We start from the raw sequence: 18,758 nt of genomic DNA, 5'->3' as shown, positions 1-18,758 counted from the left end.
CTCATTTGAATTATTATTGTCACATGCATAAGTGAAAAATATTGTTTCTTGCACGCTATACAAAGCATGACGTTCATAGTGTAAATAGGGGAGAAGGAAAGGGTGCAGAATGTAGTGTTAGAGTCATAGCTAGGGTGTAGAGAAAGATCAACTTAATATAAGGTAGGTCCATTCAAAAGTCTGACAGCAGCAGGGAAGCTGTTCTTGAGTCATTTGGTACGATGTCCTCAGACTTTTGTATCTTTTTCCTGATGGAAGAAGGTGGAAGAGAGAATGTCCGGGGTGCATAGGGTCCTTAATTATGCTGGCTGCTTTTCCGACGCAGCGGAAGTGTAGACGGAGTCAGTGGATGCGAGGCTGGTTTGCGTGATGGATTGGGCTACATTCACAACGCTTTGTAGTTCATTGCGGTCTTGGGCAGAGCAGGAGCCATACCAAGCTGTGATACAACCAGAAAGAACGCTTCCTATCTGTAGGAAATTGGAGGGAGTCGTAGTGGACATGCCAAATTTCCTTTAGCCTCCTGAGAAAGGCATCGGTGGGCTTTCTTAACTATAGCATCGGCTGTGTAATACATCGTCACTGTGTCACTATTCAATGTCACAACTAGATCACAAAAGATATGAAACGTGAACAGGTGTTTATTTGCAATACACAAGCAAACAGGAACTGCAAAAGAGCAGTCGGGAATACAGTAGAGTCTAGAAGCAAGTCTGCAGGGGAGGTCAAAAACTGCACAAACACCCAATATATTAATCCTGAGCCCAGTAGGTGTCCATCACACACCAGGTTTTACCCTTTACAATCAATACAAACTGAAAGCTCATTAATCAGGAACCTGAATTTCACACCCAGTTATAATTGTGCTCTGCTCGACCTCGGTCACAGACTAAATTAAAAAAACATTATATCTATGTTCCTAATTTCAGCCTATCGATAAACAAACCCACAGATATGCAAGAGTGAAAATAAAAAAATCTTACCTTTTCAACCTTTCCACTTTTCCTACGCATACCTTTACACAGACATCCAACTTCATTTCTGACCGAGTACACACCTTGCCGGGATTGACTGAACAGGCTTTGGTCCACACTAAATGTATTGTTTCCAAGGGGACCCAGCAAAAGTTCAGAAGCGAGTTGTTCTCAGGCAAACAAAGCCACACTTAATACAGATCAATAAATATACAAAAACAAAGTAACAGAAGCGTGAATATTTTATATGTACAGTTGCCATTCAGTTAAGAAGCTCGCAAAGGTGAGAGACGGCCACGATCACTGGAGAAGTGGCATCGGATATCTTCGAGTACAAGACGGAACGCACGCTGCCACAACCAACATTCAAGTTCAAATTGGCAACTGAATTTTGCATTCAGTCCGTTCCAGTTACAGCAGACTGGCTCTGAAGAGAGCACGAGCGACGCCATTACTGTTCTGCACTGGGCCAAGGTCGGTCAGCTGTGGTCGGCAGCACAGTCCCCAGGGCAGTTATCAGATAAGTCCTCCTCATCTGCAACAAGTCAGAAACAACAACAACATCAAAACCGAGATTGATTAGATTTTTAATGAGGAGAAGAGAAAAAAAGATGGCAGTGCTTTTCACAACCTCATGATGTCCCAGCCTGTGCAGTCTGGGGGTGGCATGGTGGTTAGCGCTGCTGCCTCACAGCGCCAGGGTCAGGGTTCAATTCCGGTTTCGAGTCACCGTCTATGTGGAGTCTGCACATTCTCTGTGGGTTTGCATCTGTGTGGGTTTCCTCCGGGTGCTCCGGTTTCCTCCCACAGTCCGAAAGACGTGCTGGTTAGGTGCGTCGGCCATGCTAAATTCTCCCTCAGTGTACCCAAACAGGCACCAGAGTGTGGCGACTAGGGGATTTTCACAGTGACTTCATTGCAGTGTTAATGTAAGACTACTTGCGACACTAATTTTTTTTTAAATTCACTGTTGCGAGATCAAAACCCTGGAATTCCCTAACGCACTGTGGGTGTAGCTTCACCACATGGGCTGCAGCGGTGCAAGGCAGCAGCTCACCAACACCCTCTCGAGGGACAGGCAATAAATGCTGGCCTAGTCTACGTCCTGTGGCAAATTTTAAAGGTTGAGGGAAGGGGGGTTGGGGAAGGGGCGGGGGGAGGTGAAGACAGTAGCATTGGAAATGTCCAGAGCACAGAAGGGGACCTGTTAACTTCTGCTCCATAGCCCAGAGATTGCTGTTTCCCTCTGATTCTAGTCTCTTGTGCACCCACTTCCCCTTCTCCCCCCCCCACCACTGATAGCCATGCAGTCAGCTGCTTAAACTCTACAAAACAATGATGGCCATACTCCAAAAAAGCAATTAATTTGCCGCAAATTGCTTCAGGGTATTCGGAGTTTGTGTAAGATGTGACATAAATGCAAGCCTCACCTTTTAGAATTGTAGAATCCTACAGTGCAGAAGGAGGCCACTCAGCCCATCGAGTCTGCACCAACCACAATCCCACCCAGGCCCTATTCCTGTAACCCCACATATTTACCCTGTTGATCCCCCGACACTAGGGTCAATTTAGCATGGCCAATCAACCTAACCTGCACATCTTTGGACTGTGAGAAGAAACTGGAGCACCCGGAGGAAACCCACGCAGACACGGAGAGAATGTGCAGACTCCACACAGACAGTGACCCAAGCCGGGAATCGAAACCGGGTCCCTAGAGCTCTGAGGCAGCAGTGGTAACCGCTGTGCCACCGTGCTGCCCCTAAAGAATAGATTTCAAAAGAGTAGATTTAAAACGTGTATCAGGAAGAACTCGATCTTAAAAAAAAACTGCTTTGGGGTATTTGCCAAAGAAAAACCTGAGGGATAGTTGAAATGCAATTAGATACCGAAAAAGAGAGAGCACTGCGACTGGGCTTTTAATGGGCTGAGTGATGTTTTTGTGACTGGGAACATTTTATTTCAAATGTTCCAGAAGGGACGCTTATAGGAAATCCACTCAATATTAAAGTTAACCACATGGGCCAACACATGGGTGTCGAGGTGTCACAGTGTGAGGTTATGCACTTTGGAAGGAGGAATGGAGGCACAGACTATTTTCTAAATGGGGAAATGCTTAGGAAATCAGAAGCACAAAGGGACTTGGGAGACTTGGGAGTCCTTGTTCAAGATTCTCTTAAGGTTAACCTGCAGGTTCAATCGGCAGTTAGGAAGGCAAATGCAATGTTAGCGTTCATGTCGAGAGGGCTAGAATACAAGAACAGGGATGTACTTCTGAGGCTGTATAAGGCTCTGGTCAGACCCCATTTGGAGCATTGTGAGCAGTTTTGGGCCTCCCGTATCTAAGGAAGGATGTGCTGGCCTTGGAAAGGGTCCAGGGGAAGTTCACAAGAATGATCCCTGGAATGAAGAACTTGTTGTATGAGGAACAGTTGAGGACTCTGGATCTGTACTCGTTGGAGTTTAGAAGGATGAGGGGGGGATCTTACTGAAACTTACAGGATACTACGAAGCCTGGATAGAGTGGACATGGAGAGGATGCTTCCACTAGTAGGAAAAACTAGAACCAGAGGGCACAACCTCAGGCTAAAGGGACGACCCTTTAAAACAGAGATGAGGAGAAATTTCTTCAGCCAGAGAGTGGTGAATCTGTGGAACTCTTTGCCGCAGAAGGCTGTGAAGGCCAGGTCATTGAGTGTCTTTAAGACAGAGATAGATAGATTCTTGATTCATAAGGGGATCAGGGGTTATGGGGAAAAGGCAGGAGAATGGGGATGAGAAAAATATCAGTCATGATTGAATGGCGGGGCAGACTCGATGGGCCGAGTGGCCTAATTCTGCTCCTATGTCTTATGGTCTTATTTCGCTCTTGCAGAATGGGAATGAACTCATGCACTCATCGACAAAAGATTCTGAAGACGGGCACTGTGTCTCTACCTTGGTAAGAAACCGCACACCAGACACAGTAGAAGTATTTCCGTCTGAGATAGCTGGTCAAATTCAGCAGCTTTTCCTCAGTCTGAAAATCAGAAAACATCATTTCAGTGAACAAAGCTAACCACTGTGAATAAAACTATAACCCCTAAACCCCACTGTGTTCCTGCAATCCAGACCTGGTCATTCACCTCATTCCTGTGCTCCAGATGTGGTAATAGACTGCAGTTCCTGTGCTCCAGATGTGGTAACACACTGCCTTTGCCTGTTGCAGAGGTGATAACTTGGCCTTTTGCCTGTTCCAGATATAACTTCTTATATTCCTGCACTCCAAATGTAAAAAAAATACACTGCCTTCTCTTGCGTCAGGTGTGGTAATCCTCTGCATTCCCCTGCATCATAGTGAGGCAAGAGGCCTGAGAGCCTCAGGCAGTGTGAATCACACAGGATGGGATAATGGCAACAACCTACGCAAGTAATCAAGGGCTTAAAAGGAATTCAGTAAGAAGTTTAACAACACCAGGTTAAAGTCCAACAGGTTTATTTGGTAGCAAAAGCCACACAAGCTTTCGAGGCTCTGAGCCCCTTCTTCAGGTGAGTGGGAGTGCTCTGTTACTGCACTGGCTGTCTTGTCTGGAGACAATACACATCTTTTTAGCCTGTCTTGATGCTCTCTCCACTCACGTTGTTTTGTTTCTTAAAGACTTGATTAGTTGTAAGTATTCGCATTCCAACCATTATTCATGTAAATTGAGGTTGTGTCTTTTATAAGCTCTGTTTGTGAACAGAATTCCCACTCACCTGAAGAAGGGGCTTGCAGCTCCGAAAGCTTGTGTGGCTTTTGCTACCAAATAAACCTGTTGGACTTTAACCTGGTGTTGTTAAACTTCTTACTGTGTTTACCCCAGTCCAACGCCGGCATCTCCACATCATGACTGCTCTGATGCAGAGAATGCTGCATCCAAGGTCCAAAGAGATGTGGGTTAGGAGCATTGGCCATGCTAAATTGCCCCTTAATGTCCCGGGATGTGTAGGTTAGAGGGGTTAGCAGGGTGAATATGTGGGGTATGGGGATAGGGCCTGGGTGGGATTGTTGTTGGTGCAGACCTGATGGGCCGAATGGCCTCCTTCTGCACTCCTTCTATGATTCAAGATGTACCTAACCTAACTTCCTAACCACTTCTTCCCCTAATGTTCTGGAATGACAAGGGAGGCAGAAGCCACTTTCCGCACCTTGCTGGGACTGAACACATCTGCAAATTCTAGTGGCCCAGACATCAGACTTGGCAAACCCCAAGCTGTATGGTTCACCCACTCACAAGGCAAGCTTGTTGCTTCACAGTTCACTAATGATGCTTTTAATGGCCCCATGAGGCAGAAACCCACATACCAGAGTTGACCATGCAAGTCTCTGGGTTGCTCAGCAGATATTAAATGTTCAACCTGCAAAGTTAACCGACCGGGAAAGATGATTTCACAAGGTAATTTTTTAGCACCGCCTATTAATTATTGCACACGATTTATAAACATAGTCTATAATGTAAACTGATGAAGCAAAAACTTCGTACTGTGGGAACTGCTTTATCATCCCACTCGCTTGATTCTTCTTCCTCCTCCGTTCCATCATCTTCAACTGGAGTGGACAACCAATACCATGGTTCCTGTGGGACATCTACACCCTGCGCATGACAGTAAATGAGGACATTTAATAACATTGCTTTGAACAAACTTAAGTCTCTGTGTACTCACATCTATAGAAACCCTACATTGCAGGAGGAGGCCATTCAGCCCATTCCGGCCTCAGGTCACTGTGGAGCCTGCACATTCTCCCCGTGTCTGTGTGGGTTTCCTGGGTGCTCCGGTTTCCTCCCACAGTCCAAAGATGTGCAGGTTAGGTAGATTGGCCGTGCTAAGTTGTCCCTTGGTGTCAGGGGGATTGGCAGGGTAAATGTGTGGGGTTACGGGGATAGGGCCTGAGTGGGATTGTTGTCGGTGCAGGCTCGATGGGCTGAATGGCCTCCTTCCGCACTGTAGGGATTCTATGATTCTAAGTCTGCACCAACTCTGCAAAAGTACATCTTACCCAGGCCCTCCCCTGCACTATCCCCATAACTCTGCGCATTTACCATGGCTAATCCACCTATGTGGCATCTTTGGAGGAAACTGGAGCACCCAGAGGAAACACCCACAGGATGTGAAAACTCCACACAGTCTCCCAAGACTGGAATTGAATCCGGGTCCCTGGTGCAGTGAAGCAGCAGTGCTAACTGCTGTGCCACCGTTATTAATGCAGCAACTGTCATCAGATGGTTTAAAACATGCGGAATAGCACATTCAATTGATAGAGAGGATGATTTATTGTGGAGGGTTGAATCTGAAACTGAAAACGTCACATCTAATCCAGAGCAGGACCCTCACGGTGGTGCCACAGCTAAAGTGACTCAGAATTAATTTGAAGAACTCTTTGCATTGGATGCCGAGGACAATGATTTAGATGGTTTTTAAAATGTATTTATTGAGGTAGTTTGGTGCAGATTCACCAGAATGCTACCAGGCAGAGGGGATTAAACTAAATTATGACCCAGGGTGCATTAACTTAGACAAGTCTGAGGGAAGGTCAGGTTTCGGTCTTTGTGTTACAAGGCTTCGGTAGGGTAGATACAGAGATACCATTTCTTCTACTGCAGAAATCAAGGATGAAGGGACATCATTTGACTCGGAATACTGCGGTGAGTAACTCACCTCCTGACTCCCCAAAGCCTGTCCTCTCTCTGCAAGGCACAAGTCAGGAGTGTGATGGAATACTCCCCACTTGCCTGGATGGGTGCAGCTCCAACAACACTAAAGAAGCTTGACACCATCCAGGACAAAGCAGCCTGCTTGATTGGCACCACATCTACAAACATCCACTCCCTCCACCACCGACGCTCAGTAGCAGCAATGTGTACCATCTATAAGATACACTGCAGCAATTCACCAAAGATCCTTAGACAGCACCTTCCAAACCCATGACCACTTCTATCTAGAAGGACAAGGGCAGCAGATACAGGGGAACACCACCACCTGCAAGTTCCCCTCCAAGCCACTCACCATCCTGACTTGGAAATATATCACCGTTCCTTCACAGTCGCTGGGTCAAAATCCTGGAATGCCCCCTCTAACGGCATTGTGGGTCAACCCACAGAACATGGATTGAGGGATTCAAGAAGGCAGTGCAGCACCACCAGTTTTTCAAGGGCAACTAGGGGCGGGCAATAAATGCTGGCCAGCCAGCGACGCCCAGGTCCCACAAATGAATAAAAAAAGAAACTAAAATTAGAGTCAAGCCTTTCAGGAGGGAAATCAGGAAGCACATTTGCCACACTAAGGGAATTGGAAATCTGCACTCTCTCCCAAAAGATTAGCAACACTGAAAGTCAATTGTAGCCTGCAAAGCAGAGATCGAATTTTCTTTGTTGGTTTAGCCTATCAAAGGATATGGAATTAAGAAGGATAAATGGAATTGAAACATGGATCTGGCGTGATCTCGGCCTCAGGGGCTGAATGGTCTCCTCTCTTCCTATGGTGAAAGTTAGCTGGGATACCTTCTGTGTATCCAGCTGTTGACAGGCCAGCTGGCTCTTCCTTAGATCTCCTTCCATCTGACGTTGATCCTTTTTCTGTCTGACGTGCAGCCTGGGAGGTCAGAAGGAACATTTTTATGAGCACAAACAAAACTGAACAATGCAACGTTCAATAACTGAATTTAAATAATTCCTTTAACATACTTAACAATGTCCCAAGGGTGCTTGACAGGAGCATCAACAAACAGAATTTGCACCAAGCCACATAAAGAGATATTAGGATAGGTGACAAAATGTTTGCTGAAGGGGGTAAGTTTCAAGCAATGATTTAAAGAGGAGACAGAGTTTTAAGGACAGATTGCAGTGCATTTAAAAATATTCATTTGTGGGCCAGCATTTATTGCCCATCCCTAACTGCCCTCCGTTTCAGAGGGCGTTTAAGAGTCAACCACATTGCTGTGGCTCTGGAGTCACATGTAGGCCAGACCGGGTAAGGGCGGCAGATTTCCTTCCCTAAAGGACATTAGTGAACCAGAGGGGTTTTTCCGACAATCGACAATGGTTTCATGGTCATCAGTAGATTCTTAATTCCAGATATTTTTTTATTGAATTCAAATTCCACCATCTGCCGTGGTGGGATTCGAATCCGGGTCCCCAGATCTTACCCTGGGTCTCTGGATTACTAGTCCATTGGCAGTATCACGATGCCACTGCTTAGGGCTTAGACAAATGAAAGTATGGTTTTCAAAGGAGAAGTGTTAAAAATCTGGGTAACCCAAGAGCAGCCTCTCAGGAGAATTCCCATCACTTTTTACTTGCTCAGAATTGAGGGAAAATCAGAGTTTTATAAAGGTTTATCATAGACCCCTTGTATTTGTCCTCTGTGCCTCAATTTATAAAGCCCAGGATTCTATATTCCTTTTTAACCACTTTCCCCACCTGCCCTGTTATATTCAATAATTAGTGCACCCTCCGTCCCTCTGCTCCTGCATCCCCTTTACAACCATACCCTTCATTTTACATTGCCTCTCCTCCTTCCTACCAAAATGAATCACCTCATATTTCTCTGCATTAAATTTCATCTGCCACTTGTCTGCCCAATCCACCAGCCCGTCTGGAAGTCTATCACTATTCTCCACACAGTTGGCAATACTCCCAAGTTTTAAATCATCTGCAAATTCTGAACTTGTAAACACAATCCTGTCAGTGGTGGAAAGGCAGTGATCCGACTGCTGAGATGGTTATAATTAGTGTGCCAAGTTTACATAGGCTGTTACCATTATAAATGTGTACAAAGGAATTTATAATGGCAGAAACTGATAAAAGTCTTGACTTTACATTACTCTTAGGCTTTTAAAATCGATTATTACAGTTCACAAACTGAATACTTCACTTTGGCTTCATTTTCAAGTTCTACAAAATCATGTTTTCAATAGATATATGTGATTCAGACAGCTGTGTGGACGGCCCGGTGGCACAGTGGTTAGCACAGCTGCCTCACAGTGCCTGGGATCCAGATTCGATTCCCAGCTTGGGTCACTGTCTTTGAAGAGTCTGCACATTTTAACGGTTATTAGTGCCACAAGGCGGCTTATATTAACACTGCAATGAAGTTACTGTGAAAATCCCCTAGTCGCCACACTCCAGTACCCGTTCGGGTACACTGAGGGAGAGTTTAGCATTGCCAATGCACCTAACCAGCACGTCTTTCGGACTGTGGGAAGAAACCGGAGCACCCAGAAGAAACCCACGGAGACATGGGGAGAACGTGCAGACTCTGCACAGACAGTAACCCAAGCCGGGAATCGAACCCGGGTCCCTGGTGCTGTGAGGCAACAGTGCTAACCCACTGTGCTGATCACATTCTCCACGTGTTTGCATGGGTTTCGTCCGGTTGCCTCCCACAGTCCGAACAGGTGCCGGAGTGTGGCGACTGGGGGATTTTCACAGTAACTTCATTGCAATGTTAATATAAGCCTACTTGTGACACTAATAAATAAACTTTACAACTTTAACTGTCTACTGTACCTATATTCATTAAAGGCTAATTCCTCTGCCCGTTTTTTCACTTGCGACATTCGTTTGCGATGTTCTGTTGTTTCCTCAGCTTTTCTTTTCTCAGCAGCTTCGTGACCAATTCCACCACGTCCTGCAGTGATAAAACATCCACTCAGTCAACAACATGCCACATCAGTCAATCACACACACAGACTGTCAGCAATGCTGCTGCCCTTTAGAACACAGGTTGCAGCACTGCTGAGTTTTATTGGGGATACCTTAACACACTTTTACAAGTATTTATTTGCAGTTCCAAGCAAGCACCTATTTAGAAGGACGTTATCTTCAGTTAATGGCCACTATCTGCGTATAATTGAAGATAATTAATACACAGGCAGTCCCAGCAACACAGAACCATTTTGTTCCTGATCTCTGCAACTGTCTCATGATCACAGCCTGCCTCCTGTGTTCTTACTACAGGATGATCAGCCTTGTTCCCTCCCTCCTCCCAATGCTCAAGAATGGTTCAAGAGATTGACAGAAACAGGGACTTCAGGACACTGCCTATCAAATGGACCACTTTACCAGTGTCAATCCACTGTCTCCACTAGACCTCTAGCACAAGTTCGCTGCTGGGAATAGATACTTGCCCTCAGTCCACTCATGACCCCTTACTGTATCTGGCCACACAGCTGCACGGCTCCCGGGGGCACGGCCCCCGGTTGCGGGGGGCACGGCTCCATCAATGTTGTCCCTCATTCCTCTGTCTTTGAGCTGCTCCCACTAATTCACCTCTGCACCTGCCCACGTACACAGCAGCCTGCTCATTTTCCACGTGTGCGCTAGAGTTACTAATACACAAATCTGGCTGGAGTAGGAAACCAAAAACAAAACCAAGAAGGGAATGGCCATTCCCTGGCTCCAAAGCACAGTGGATACCAAAAACACCTGGGAAGGGATTTATGGCAAACTCAAACACTTTAAACAATCTAGCTGCCCCAATCGCTCCCTAATCACCTCATAGAATCATAGGTGCTTACAGTGCCGAAGGAGGCCATTCGGCCCATCGAGTCCGCACCGACTCTCCGAAAGAGCATCTTACCCAGGCCCAGCCCTAACCCAGCAACCCCAAGCATTTACCATGGCTACTCCATCTGGCCTATACACCTTCGGACACTAAAGGGCAAGTTAGCATGGCCAATCCACCTAACCTCCTCCTCAAACTTCTTCCAGCCGCCCTCTCTCTTAAGCCTCGACAGATTATCCCTTCCATGAAACTCATCGGGGGAATTTTCTCATGCTGCCCGTCGGGGGGGGGGGGGGGGGGGGGGGGGGGGGGGGGGGGCAGTGGGAGAAGGGGGGGGGGAGCGGTGGGGGGAACCATGCAAAGGTCCGTTAACCTCACGCAGGATTTTCCGGTTTTGGGGCAAGCGTGACCGCAAAATCCCACCCATCGTGTGTGGGGAACCCATTTTCTGCCCCTTCAATACATTCTCCAGCCAACTCCTACCATCAACTACTTCTCCTCGCTCCGTAACTCATCCTCATTGTAAATGATGCCCTTTAATCCATCTGTATCACAACTTTTACATGGTAGAAATGCAGCATCTGAATGCCTCCAACATGAGCATCTTGCTTTCAAAATGCACATTTACACTGACCGGGGACCAGATCGATTGAAATAAGAGAATGGAGGTCCTTAAGACCCTCGTCAGACCCCACTTGGAGTACTGTGCTCAGTTCTGGTCGCCTCATTACAGGAAGGATGTGGAAAAGATTGAAAGGGTGCAGAGGAGATTTACAAGGATGTTGCCTGGAGTGAGTGGCATGCCTTATGAGGATAGGCTGAGGGAGCTCTGTCTTTTCTCCTTGGAGAGACGTAGGATGAGAGGAGACCTAATAGAGGTATATAAGATGTTGAGAGGCATAGATCGGGTGGACTCTCAGAGGCTTTTTCCCAGGGTGGAAATGGCTGCTACGAGAGGACACAGGTTTAAGGTGCTGGGGGGTAGGTACAGGGGCAATGTTAGGGGTAAGTTTTTCACACAGAGGGTGGTGGGCGAGTGGAATCGGCTGCCGTCAGTAGTGGTGGAGGCAAACTCGATAGGGTCTTTTAAGAGACTCCTGGATGAGTACATGGGACTTAATAGGATGGAGGGTTATAGGTAGGTCTCGAAGGTAGGGATATGTTCGGCACAACTTGTGGGGCCGAAGGGCCTGTTTTGTGCTGTAGTTTTCTATGTTTCTAAAGCAGCATGGTGAGCTGGGATGAATTTACCTGTCTTGATCTGTAGTGGAATAGGTTCGACAATTCCATTTCCTGCAAAAGCAAAGATTGCATTTAGATTTCAATCATTATCACTACTTCAGTTCATTCCCGAGGAGTGAGTCAAGCTGCCATGTGTACTCACTGCAACTGAGTCACTTCCTCTTAATTTACACATGCGTGGCATAACTTTTTAATGTGTATTCTTTTGTGGGATGTGGGCGTCGCTGGCTGGGCCAACACTTGTTGCCCATTCCTAACTGCCCTTGAACCGAGTGGCTTGCTGGGCCATTTCAGTGGGCAGTTAGGAGTCAACCACGTTGGTGTGGAGTCACACACAAAACTGAGCAGGTAAGGCCGGCAGATTTCCTTCCCTGTAGGGGATGGTTTCATGGTCACGATGACTCGAGACTAGTTTTTAATTCCAGGTTTTATTATTCAGATTATCTGTGATAACAGGACAGACAGACTGGCCTCCTCCTCTTCCGAGATTCTTGGGTAAGCAGGTCAAGCTGTGACATGTAGCAGAGCAAAAAAGAAAGCTTCTACAAGTGAGTAACGTCACTGGTGTGCCCTCGCTCCTCCGTTTAGTCGGATAGTGCGTCTGCAAAGTACCTTGGACTATTTTATTATAGGTATAAAAATACAAACTGTTGAGATTCCCACGCAATAATGGTTCATCTTGAAATCTGCATTATTTAAATTTGACTGACATTTATTAGAAGTTTTTAAAGTAAATTTATTTATTAGTGTCACAAATAGGCTTACATTAACACTGCAATGAAGTTATTGTGAAAATCCCCAGGATTTTAATACAATTCAATGCTTTGATTAACTGTGGCTCTCAGCAGACACGTCTCTCAGAGAACAATTCAAAGACAATCTAATATGATTGGAAACATACCACTTTTGCCAAGACCACGACCTTCTTTATACCCCATTTTCTGAAGTAATGCAAATCCCCTGTTTTCACTTCCCAATGAGCTCTGTAACATGGTCTCCCGCCGCTCCTTCTCTTCTTCCTTTTTGCTCTTCTGCTTGTTTTCCAGGATCATTTCCAGTGCTCGATCTTTCCTCAGGATTTCTTCCTTCACTCTTCTGACCATCGCCAGCCCTGGTTTGACATCTTGCCTAGGTGGACACCAACGGCACAATGAGCATTAATTGTCACTGCTAGATTTCTCTCCCTACCTTTCTCAAAGTAAGAAGTCTCACAACACCAGGTTAAAGTCCAACAGGTTTATTTGGAATCACGAGTTTTTGGAGTCACTGACCTGATGAAGGAGCAGCGCTCCGAAAGCTTGTGATTCCAAATAAATCTGTTGGACTTTAATCTGGTGTTGTGAGACTTCTTACTGTGCCCACTCCAGTCCAACGCTGGCATCTCCACATCATGGCTACCCTTCTCAAATCCATTAACCCTCCCATGCTGGGACACAGTTTCAGAACAGTGTCAGTGATTCTCGAGCAGTTCCTTTAAGAATCGCTCTTTTGCGTGCCATTTGACCAGGGTGTACATTTCCCAATGTCCGAACACGTGTACTTCCAACTGGTGTTGGGCAGCGATCAAGAGAAGGCAGCCCAGCCTGTTCCACCTGCCTTAGCATAGGGACAGTAAGAAGTCTCACAACACCAGGTTAAAGTCCAACAGGTTTATTTGGTAGCAAACGCCACTAGTTTTCAGAGCGTTGCTCCTTCGCCAGGTGAGTGGGAGTTCTGTTCACAAACAGCAAACAGGGCATATAAAGACACAAACTCAATTTACAGAATAATGATTGGAATGCGAGTCTTTACAGCTAATCAAGTCTTAAAGGTACAGACAATGTGAGTGGAGAGAGCATTGAGCACAGGTTAAAGAGATGTGTATTGTCTCCAGACAGGACAGCTAGTGAGATTCTGCAAGTCCAGGCAAGTCGTGGGGGTTACAGATAGTGTGACATGAACCCAACATCCCGGTTGAGGCCATCCTCATGTGTGTGGAACTTGGCTATCAGTCTCTGCTCAGCGACTCTGCGCTGTCGTGTGTCGTGAAGGCCGCCTTGGAGAACGCTTACCCGAAGATCAGAGGCCGAATGCCCATGACCGCTGAAGTGTTCCCCAACAGGAAGAGAACAGTCTTGCCTGGTGATTGTCAAGCGGTGTTCATTCATCCGTTGTCGTAGCGTCTGCATGGTTTCCCCAATGTACCATGCCTCGGGACATCCTTTCCTGCAGCGTATCAGGTAGACAACGTTGGCCGAGTTGCAAGAGTAGGTACCGTGTACCTGGTGGATGGTGTTCTCACATGAGATGATGGCGTCCGTGTCAATGATCCGGCACGTCTTGCAGAGGTTGCTGTGGCAGGGTTGTGTGGTGTCGTGGTCACTGTTCTCCTGAAGGCATTCCAATCATTATTCTATAAATTGAGTTTGTGTCTTTATATGCCCTGTGTGCTGTTTGTGAACAGAACTCCCACTCACCTGACGAAGGAGCAGCGCTCCGAAAACTAGTGGCGTTTGCTGCCAAATAAACCTGTTGGACTTTAACCCCAGTCCAACGCCGGCATCTCCACATCATGATTAGCGTAGGGACACAGAGAACAACTGAAGCACCTATACTATCACATTGGCTGTGATCAAACTCAACACAGGCTCAGGATGAAATTGGACTGACAGAATCATGGAGCACAGTGGGAAGCTATTCAGTTCATCATGTCTGTGCCAGCTCTTTGAAAAAGCTATTGAATTAGTCCAACTTCCTCATGGCCCTTCAAATGTTTCCCGTTAAACGTATTTAACCCTTTTTGAAGTTGCTACCAGATCTGTTTCCACCAGCCTTTCAGATTGGGCATTCCAGATCTCTATAAATTCGCTGGCTAAAAGAATACCTCATGTCCCCTCTGCTTGTTTTACCAATTATCTTCAATCTGTGACTTCCAGTCATGGACCATTCTATAAACGGAAAGTTTCCCCTGAACATCTTGACTGAATCTCCCCAATGATGAGATAGAGTACAGGAATGCGATAGAGAATCTGGTGAACTGGTGTGGCAACAATAATCTCTCCCTCAATGTCAACAAAACAAAAGGGATTGTTGTCGATTTCAGGAAGCATAAAGGAGAACATACCCCTGTCTACATCAATGGGGACAAAGTAGAAAGGGTCGACAGCTTCAAGTTTTTAGGTGTCCAGATCTCCAACAACCTGTCCTGGTCCCCCCATGCCGACACTATAGTTAAGAAAGCCCACCAACGCCTCTACTTTCTCAGAAGACTAAGGAAATTTGGCATGGCAGCTACGACTCTCACCAACTTTTACAGATGCACCATAGAAAGCATTCTTTCTGGTTGTATCACAGCTTGGTATGGCTCCTAATCTGCCCAACACAGCAAGGAACTACAAAAGGCCGTGAATGTAGCCCAATCCATCATGCAAACCAGCCTCGCATCCATTGATTCTGTCTACACTTCCCACTGCCTCGGCAAAGCAGCCAGCATAATTAAGGAGCCCACGCACCCCAGATATTCTCTCTTCCACCTTCGGGAAAAAGATACAAAAGTCTGAGGTCACGTACCAACTGACTCAAGAACAGCTTCTTCCCTGCAGCTGTCAGACTGTTAAATGGACCTACCTTGCATTAAGTTGATCTTTCTCTACACCCTAGCTATGACTGTAACACTACATCCTGCACTCTCTCGTTTCCTTCTCTATGAACGGTATGTTTTGCCTGTATAGCTTGCAAGAAACAATACTTTTCACTGTATGCTAATACATGTAACAATAAAATCAAATCTATCTCTGTTCTACAACCTCATGTTCTCTGCGTTACTGACGTTTTTCATCGATATCATCATAATAAATCCCCTCAACCCCCTCTCGAGGGTCTTGATAACCTTCCTGAAGTATAGCACCCTAGAATTGGACACAAATCACTAGGTGAGACCTAAGCAGTGATATATATAAAGGTTCACATTATTCCCTTACATTTATGGCATGAGCTCCCAATAGAAGTCATCCATCTCAATTTACAACTAACGACAAGCAATTAATGGCAGTATTGTCCACATCCAGGAAAAATACTACTTTGTCAAGTGGCATTATTCGAATAAGAAGCAGGGAGCACTCCCAGTGCCCTGGACAAAATTCAACATCACGGAAACAGCTTAACTGGTCATCCACCCGGCTGCTGTTTATGGGAGCTGTCTGTGCACGCACAGGGCTATCATATTCACTTACAAAGCTAGAGAGACTACATATCAAAAGTAATTGATGCCCATGACATCTTTTGGAATGTAAAAGACATCATCCGAGTGCAAGTTCTTTCTGCAAATTAGTATAGGAACAAATATCTCAGTATTTAACTTCATGACAGCACTGGTTTTGTTATGTTGGAAGTTGTTAAATGAAGTTCTTGTATCTGCCTTCATTCAACCAACTGCAATTCCACTCAACGTTGTGTAGTTTTTCTTTAAAGTTTGATTTAGTATTGTCACATATATTGGTATACAGTGGTCTAGAATGTTTGGGCCTCTGGTGGAACAGGAAACATTAATGACATAGTCATCGACTTCAGGAAGTGTAGTGGGGGACATGCCCTTGTCTACATCAATGGGGAGGAAGTGGAAAGGGTCGAGAGCTTCAAGTTTCTAGGTGTCCAGATCACCAACAACCTCTCCTGGCTCCTCCATGCAGACACTAAAGTTAAGAAAGCCCACCAACGCCTCTACTTTCTCAGGAAGCTAAGGAAATTTGGCATTTCTGCTACGACTCTCACCAACTTTTACAGTGTTCTTTCTGGTTATATTACAGCTTGATATGACTCCTGCTGTCGCCAAGACCGCAAGAAACTACAAAGGGTTGTGTATGTAGCCCAGTCCATCATGCTAACCAGCCTCCCATCCATCGACTCCGTCTACACTTCCCGCTGCCTTGGAAAAGCAGCCAACATAATTAAGGACCCCACGCACCCCGAACATACTCTCTTCCACCTTCTGCTTTGGGAAAAAGATACAAAAGTCTGAGGTCATGGACCAACCGGCTCAAGGACAGCTTCTTCCCTGCTGCCATCAGACTTTTGAATGGGCCTACCTCGTATTAAGTTGATTTTTCTCTACACCCTAGCTTTTTAAAAAATTCATCTGTGGGTCATAGGCATCGCTGGCTGGCCAGCATTTATTGCCCATCCCTAGTTGCTCAAGGGCAGTTGAGAGTCAACATTGCTGTGGCTCTGGAGTCACATGTTGGCCAGACCGGGTAAGGACAGCAGATTTCCTTTCCTAAAGGACATTAGTTAACCAGATGGGTTTTTCCGACAATCGACAATGATTTCATGGTCATTAGTAGACTCTTAATTCTAGATGCATTTTATTGAATTCAAATTCCAACATCTGCCATGGCGGGATTCGAACCCGGGTCCCCGGAACATTAGCTGAGTTGCTGGATTAATAGCCCAGTGATAATACCACTAGGCCATCACCTTCCCTATGATTGTAACACTACATTCTGCACTCTCTCCTTTCCTTCTTTATGAACATTATGCTTTGTTTGTATAACACACAAAGGTCACTGACTGTGTGGAGTTTGCACATCCTCCACGTGTCTGTGTGGGTTTCCTCCGGGTGCTTCGGTTTCCTCCCACATCCAAAGATTAGGCGGATTGGCCATGCTAAATTGCCCCTTAGTATCAGGGGGACTAGTTAGGGTAAATGCGTGGGGTGATGGGGATAGGGCCTGGGTGACATTGTGGTCGGTGCAGACTCAATGGGCCAAATGGCCTCCTGCTGTACTGTATGATTCTGAACAATACTTTTCACTGTATACTAATACATGTGACACTAATAAATCAAATCAAAAACAGTGAAAATTATTGTTTCTTGCGTGCTATACAGATGAAACATACCATTCACAGAGTACGTAGAGGAAAAAGAATAGAGAGGGTGAAGAATGTAGTGTTACAGTCATAGCTAGGGTGCATAGAAAGATCAACTTAATATAAGGTAGGTCAATTCAAAAGTCTGATAGCAGCAGGGAAAAGCTGTTCTTGCGTCGATTGGTACGTGACCTCAGACTTTAGAAGCACAGTTTGCAATCACTTGAGGCCTGAAATACCAGTTTAACTGTTAGGATTTAAACCAAGAGAAACTTCTTCAGGCAGAGAGCGAGAGAGTTGTGGAGTTGATTCCAGGGTTGCTGAGTGAGGCAGAAACCATGTCCAGATTTAAGAAGAGACAGAAGGAGATTGTAAAGGGGGGAGATCACTGCAAAGGGTGGTTTGATTGAAGAGATGAGGGACATGGGGCCAGAGGGGGATGTGTGATGGGAGTTTACTAAATGGAGATTGAGGACTCTCACTGCATGGGCCTGTTTCTACTCAACATCAACAGCACTCTCAGACCCGGCACAATCCCCAGCCTCAGCTCCTTGGTAGACGACCTGAACTCTTACTGCAAATTGACAAAAGTGTCCGACATGTAGTCATCCTCCTCTTCCTCCTGCTGCCTGGCCGCCATCTTGCCTTCGGCCCGGGAACTGCGCTTGCGCACGGCCGGCGGGGTGATGGAAGCTGGGGATAACGCCTGCGCACGGCCGGCGGGGTGATGGAACCTGGGGATAACGCCTGCGCACGGCCGACAGGGTGACGGGACTGCGAGTGCGCACGGCCGGAGGAGTGACGGGCCCTAGGAACTGCGCCTGCGCGCAGCCGGCCGGCTGACAGCGCGGTGTCTGCGCATGCTCGCTGTGCGGGTGGGGGAGGGGCTGTTGAGGAGGTGCCGGCTCCGCTCTGAGGGATCCGGGCCCGGTGACTGAGCGACACACAGACCCTGCCTGAGGCCCGGGTGAAGCCGCTCCCAGGCCCAGCGGGTGAGTGAGTATCCGGGTCGCAGCCGGGGGGGGGGGGAACACCGCGGCCCCGGGAGTCTGGGCCTCGCTCAGCGCCCTGTCTAAGGCCCCCAGCCGGTACTGCCCGGGCCGCAACCCGCGCCAGGGACCGGGCCCAGAGCCGAGAGAGAGGGAGGGGGGAGAGGGTCACCACCCCCCCAACACCATC

At 46.7% G+C, this 18,758-nt stretch overlaps 2 protein-coding genes across 4 annotated transcripts in view; one reads left to right on the top strand and one right to left on the bottom strand.

Annotated features, from left to right (window-relative positions):
- Positions 1–623: 623 nt before the first annotated feature.
- Positions 624–18,315, bottom strand: gpatch11 (G patch domain containing 11). The gene is made up of 8 exons (XM_078213384.1): positions 18,155–18,315; positions 12,637–12,863; positions 11,745–11,786; positions 9,497–9,617; positions 7,490–7,580; positions 5,474–5,584; positions 3,909–3,990; positions 624–1,509 (listed from the first exon to the last, which is right to left on the bottom strand). The coding sequence occupies exons 1-8, from the start codon at positions 18,217–18,219 to the stop codon at positions 1,454–1,456; spliced, it is 795 nt and encodes a 264-aa protein (XP_078069510.1). The 5' UTR covers positions 18,220–18,315; the 3' UTR covers positions 624–1,453.
- Positions 18,316–18,448: 133 nt separating this feature from the next.
- Positions 18,449–18,758, top strand: part of heatr5b (HEAT repeat containing 5B) — a 94,551-nt gene continuing 94,241 nt past the window's right edge. For 2 of the 3 annotated variants that reach the window (XM_078213381.1, XM_078213383.1), the window contains exon 1: positions 18,449–18,571. The gene's annotated coding sequence lies outside the window, so the exon portion shown is untranslated. Of the gene's footprint in view, positions 18,576–18,758 lie in introns of all 3 variants that reach the window. The other variant, XM_078213382.1, reaches the window with a different exon arrangement.

Source organism: Mustelus asterias, chromosome 5 (assembly GCF_964213995.1).
Source record: "Mustelus asterias chromosome 5, sMusAst1.hap1.1, whole genome shotgun sequence".
NCBI classification, from domain to species: domain Eukaryota; kingdom Metazoa; phylum Chordata; class Chondrichthyes; order Carcharhiniformes; family Triakidae; genus Mustelus; species Mustelus asterias.
Note: the sequence above shows the minus strand (reverse complement) of the source record. Positions and strands in the feature narration are given on the sequence as shown.

Coding starts and splice junctions, on each gene's coding strand:
- gpatch11 (XM_078213384.1), bottom strand. CDS start 18,219: ATGGCGGCCAGGCAGCAGGAGGAAGAGGAGGATGACTACATGTCGGAC. Junction 7,581..9,496: donor TTAGCCTTTAATGAATATAG/GTACAGTAGACA, acceptor CTGACCTCCCAG/GCTGCACGTCAGACAGAAAA. Junction 1,510..3,908: donor GTGTGCGGTTTCTTACCAAG/GTAGAGACACAG, acceptor GACTTGTTGCAG/ATGAGGAGGACTTATCTGAT.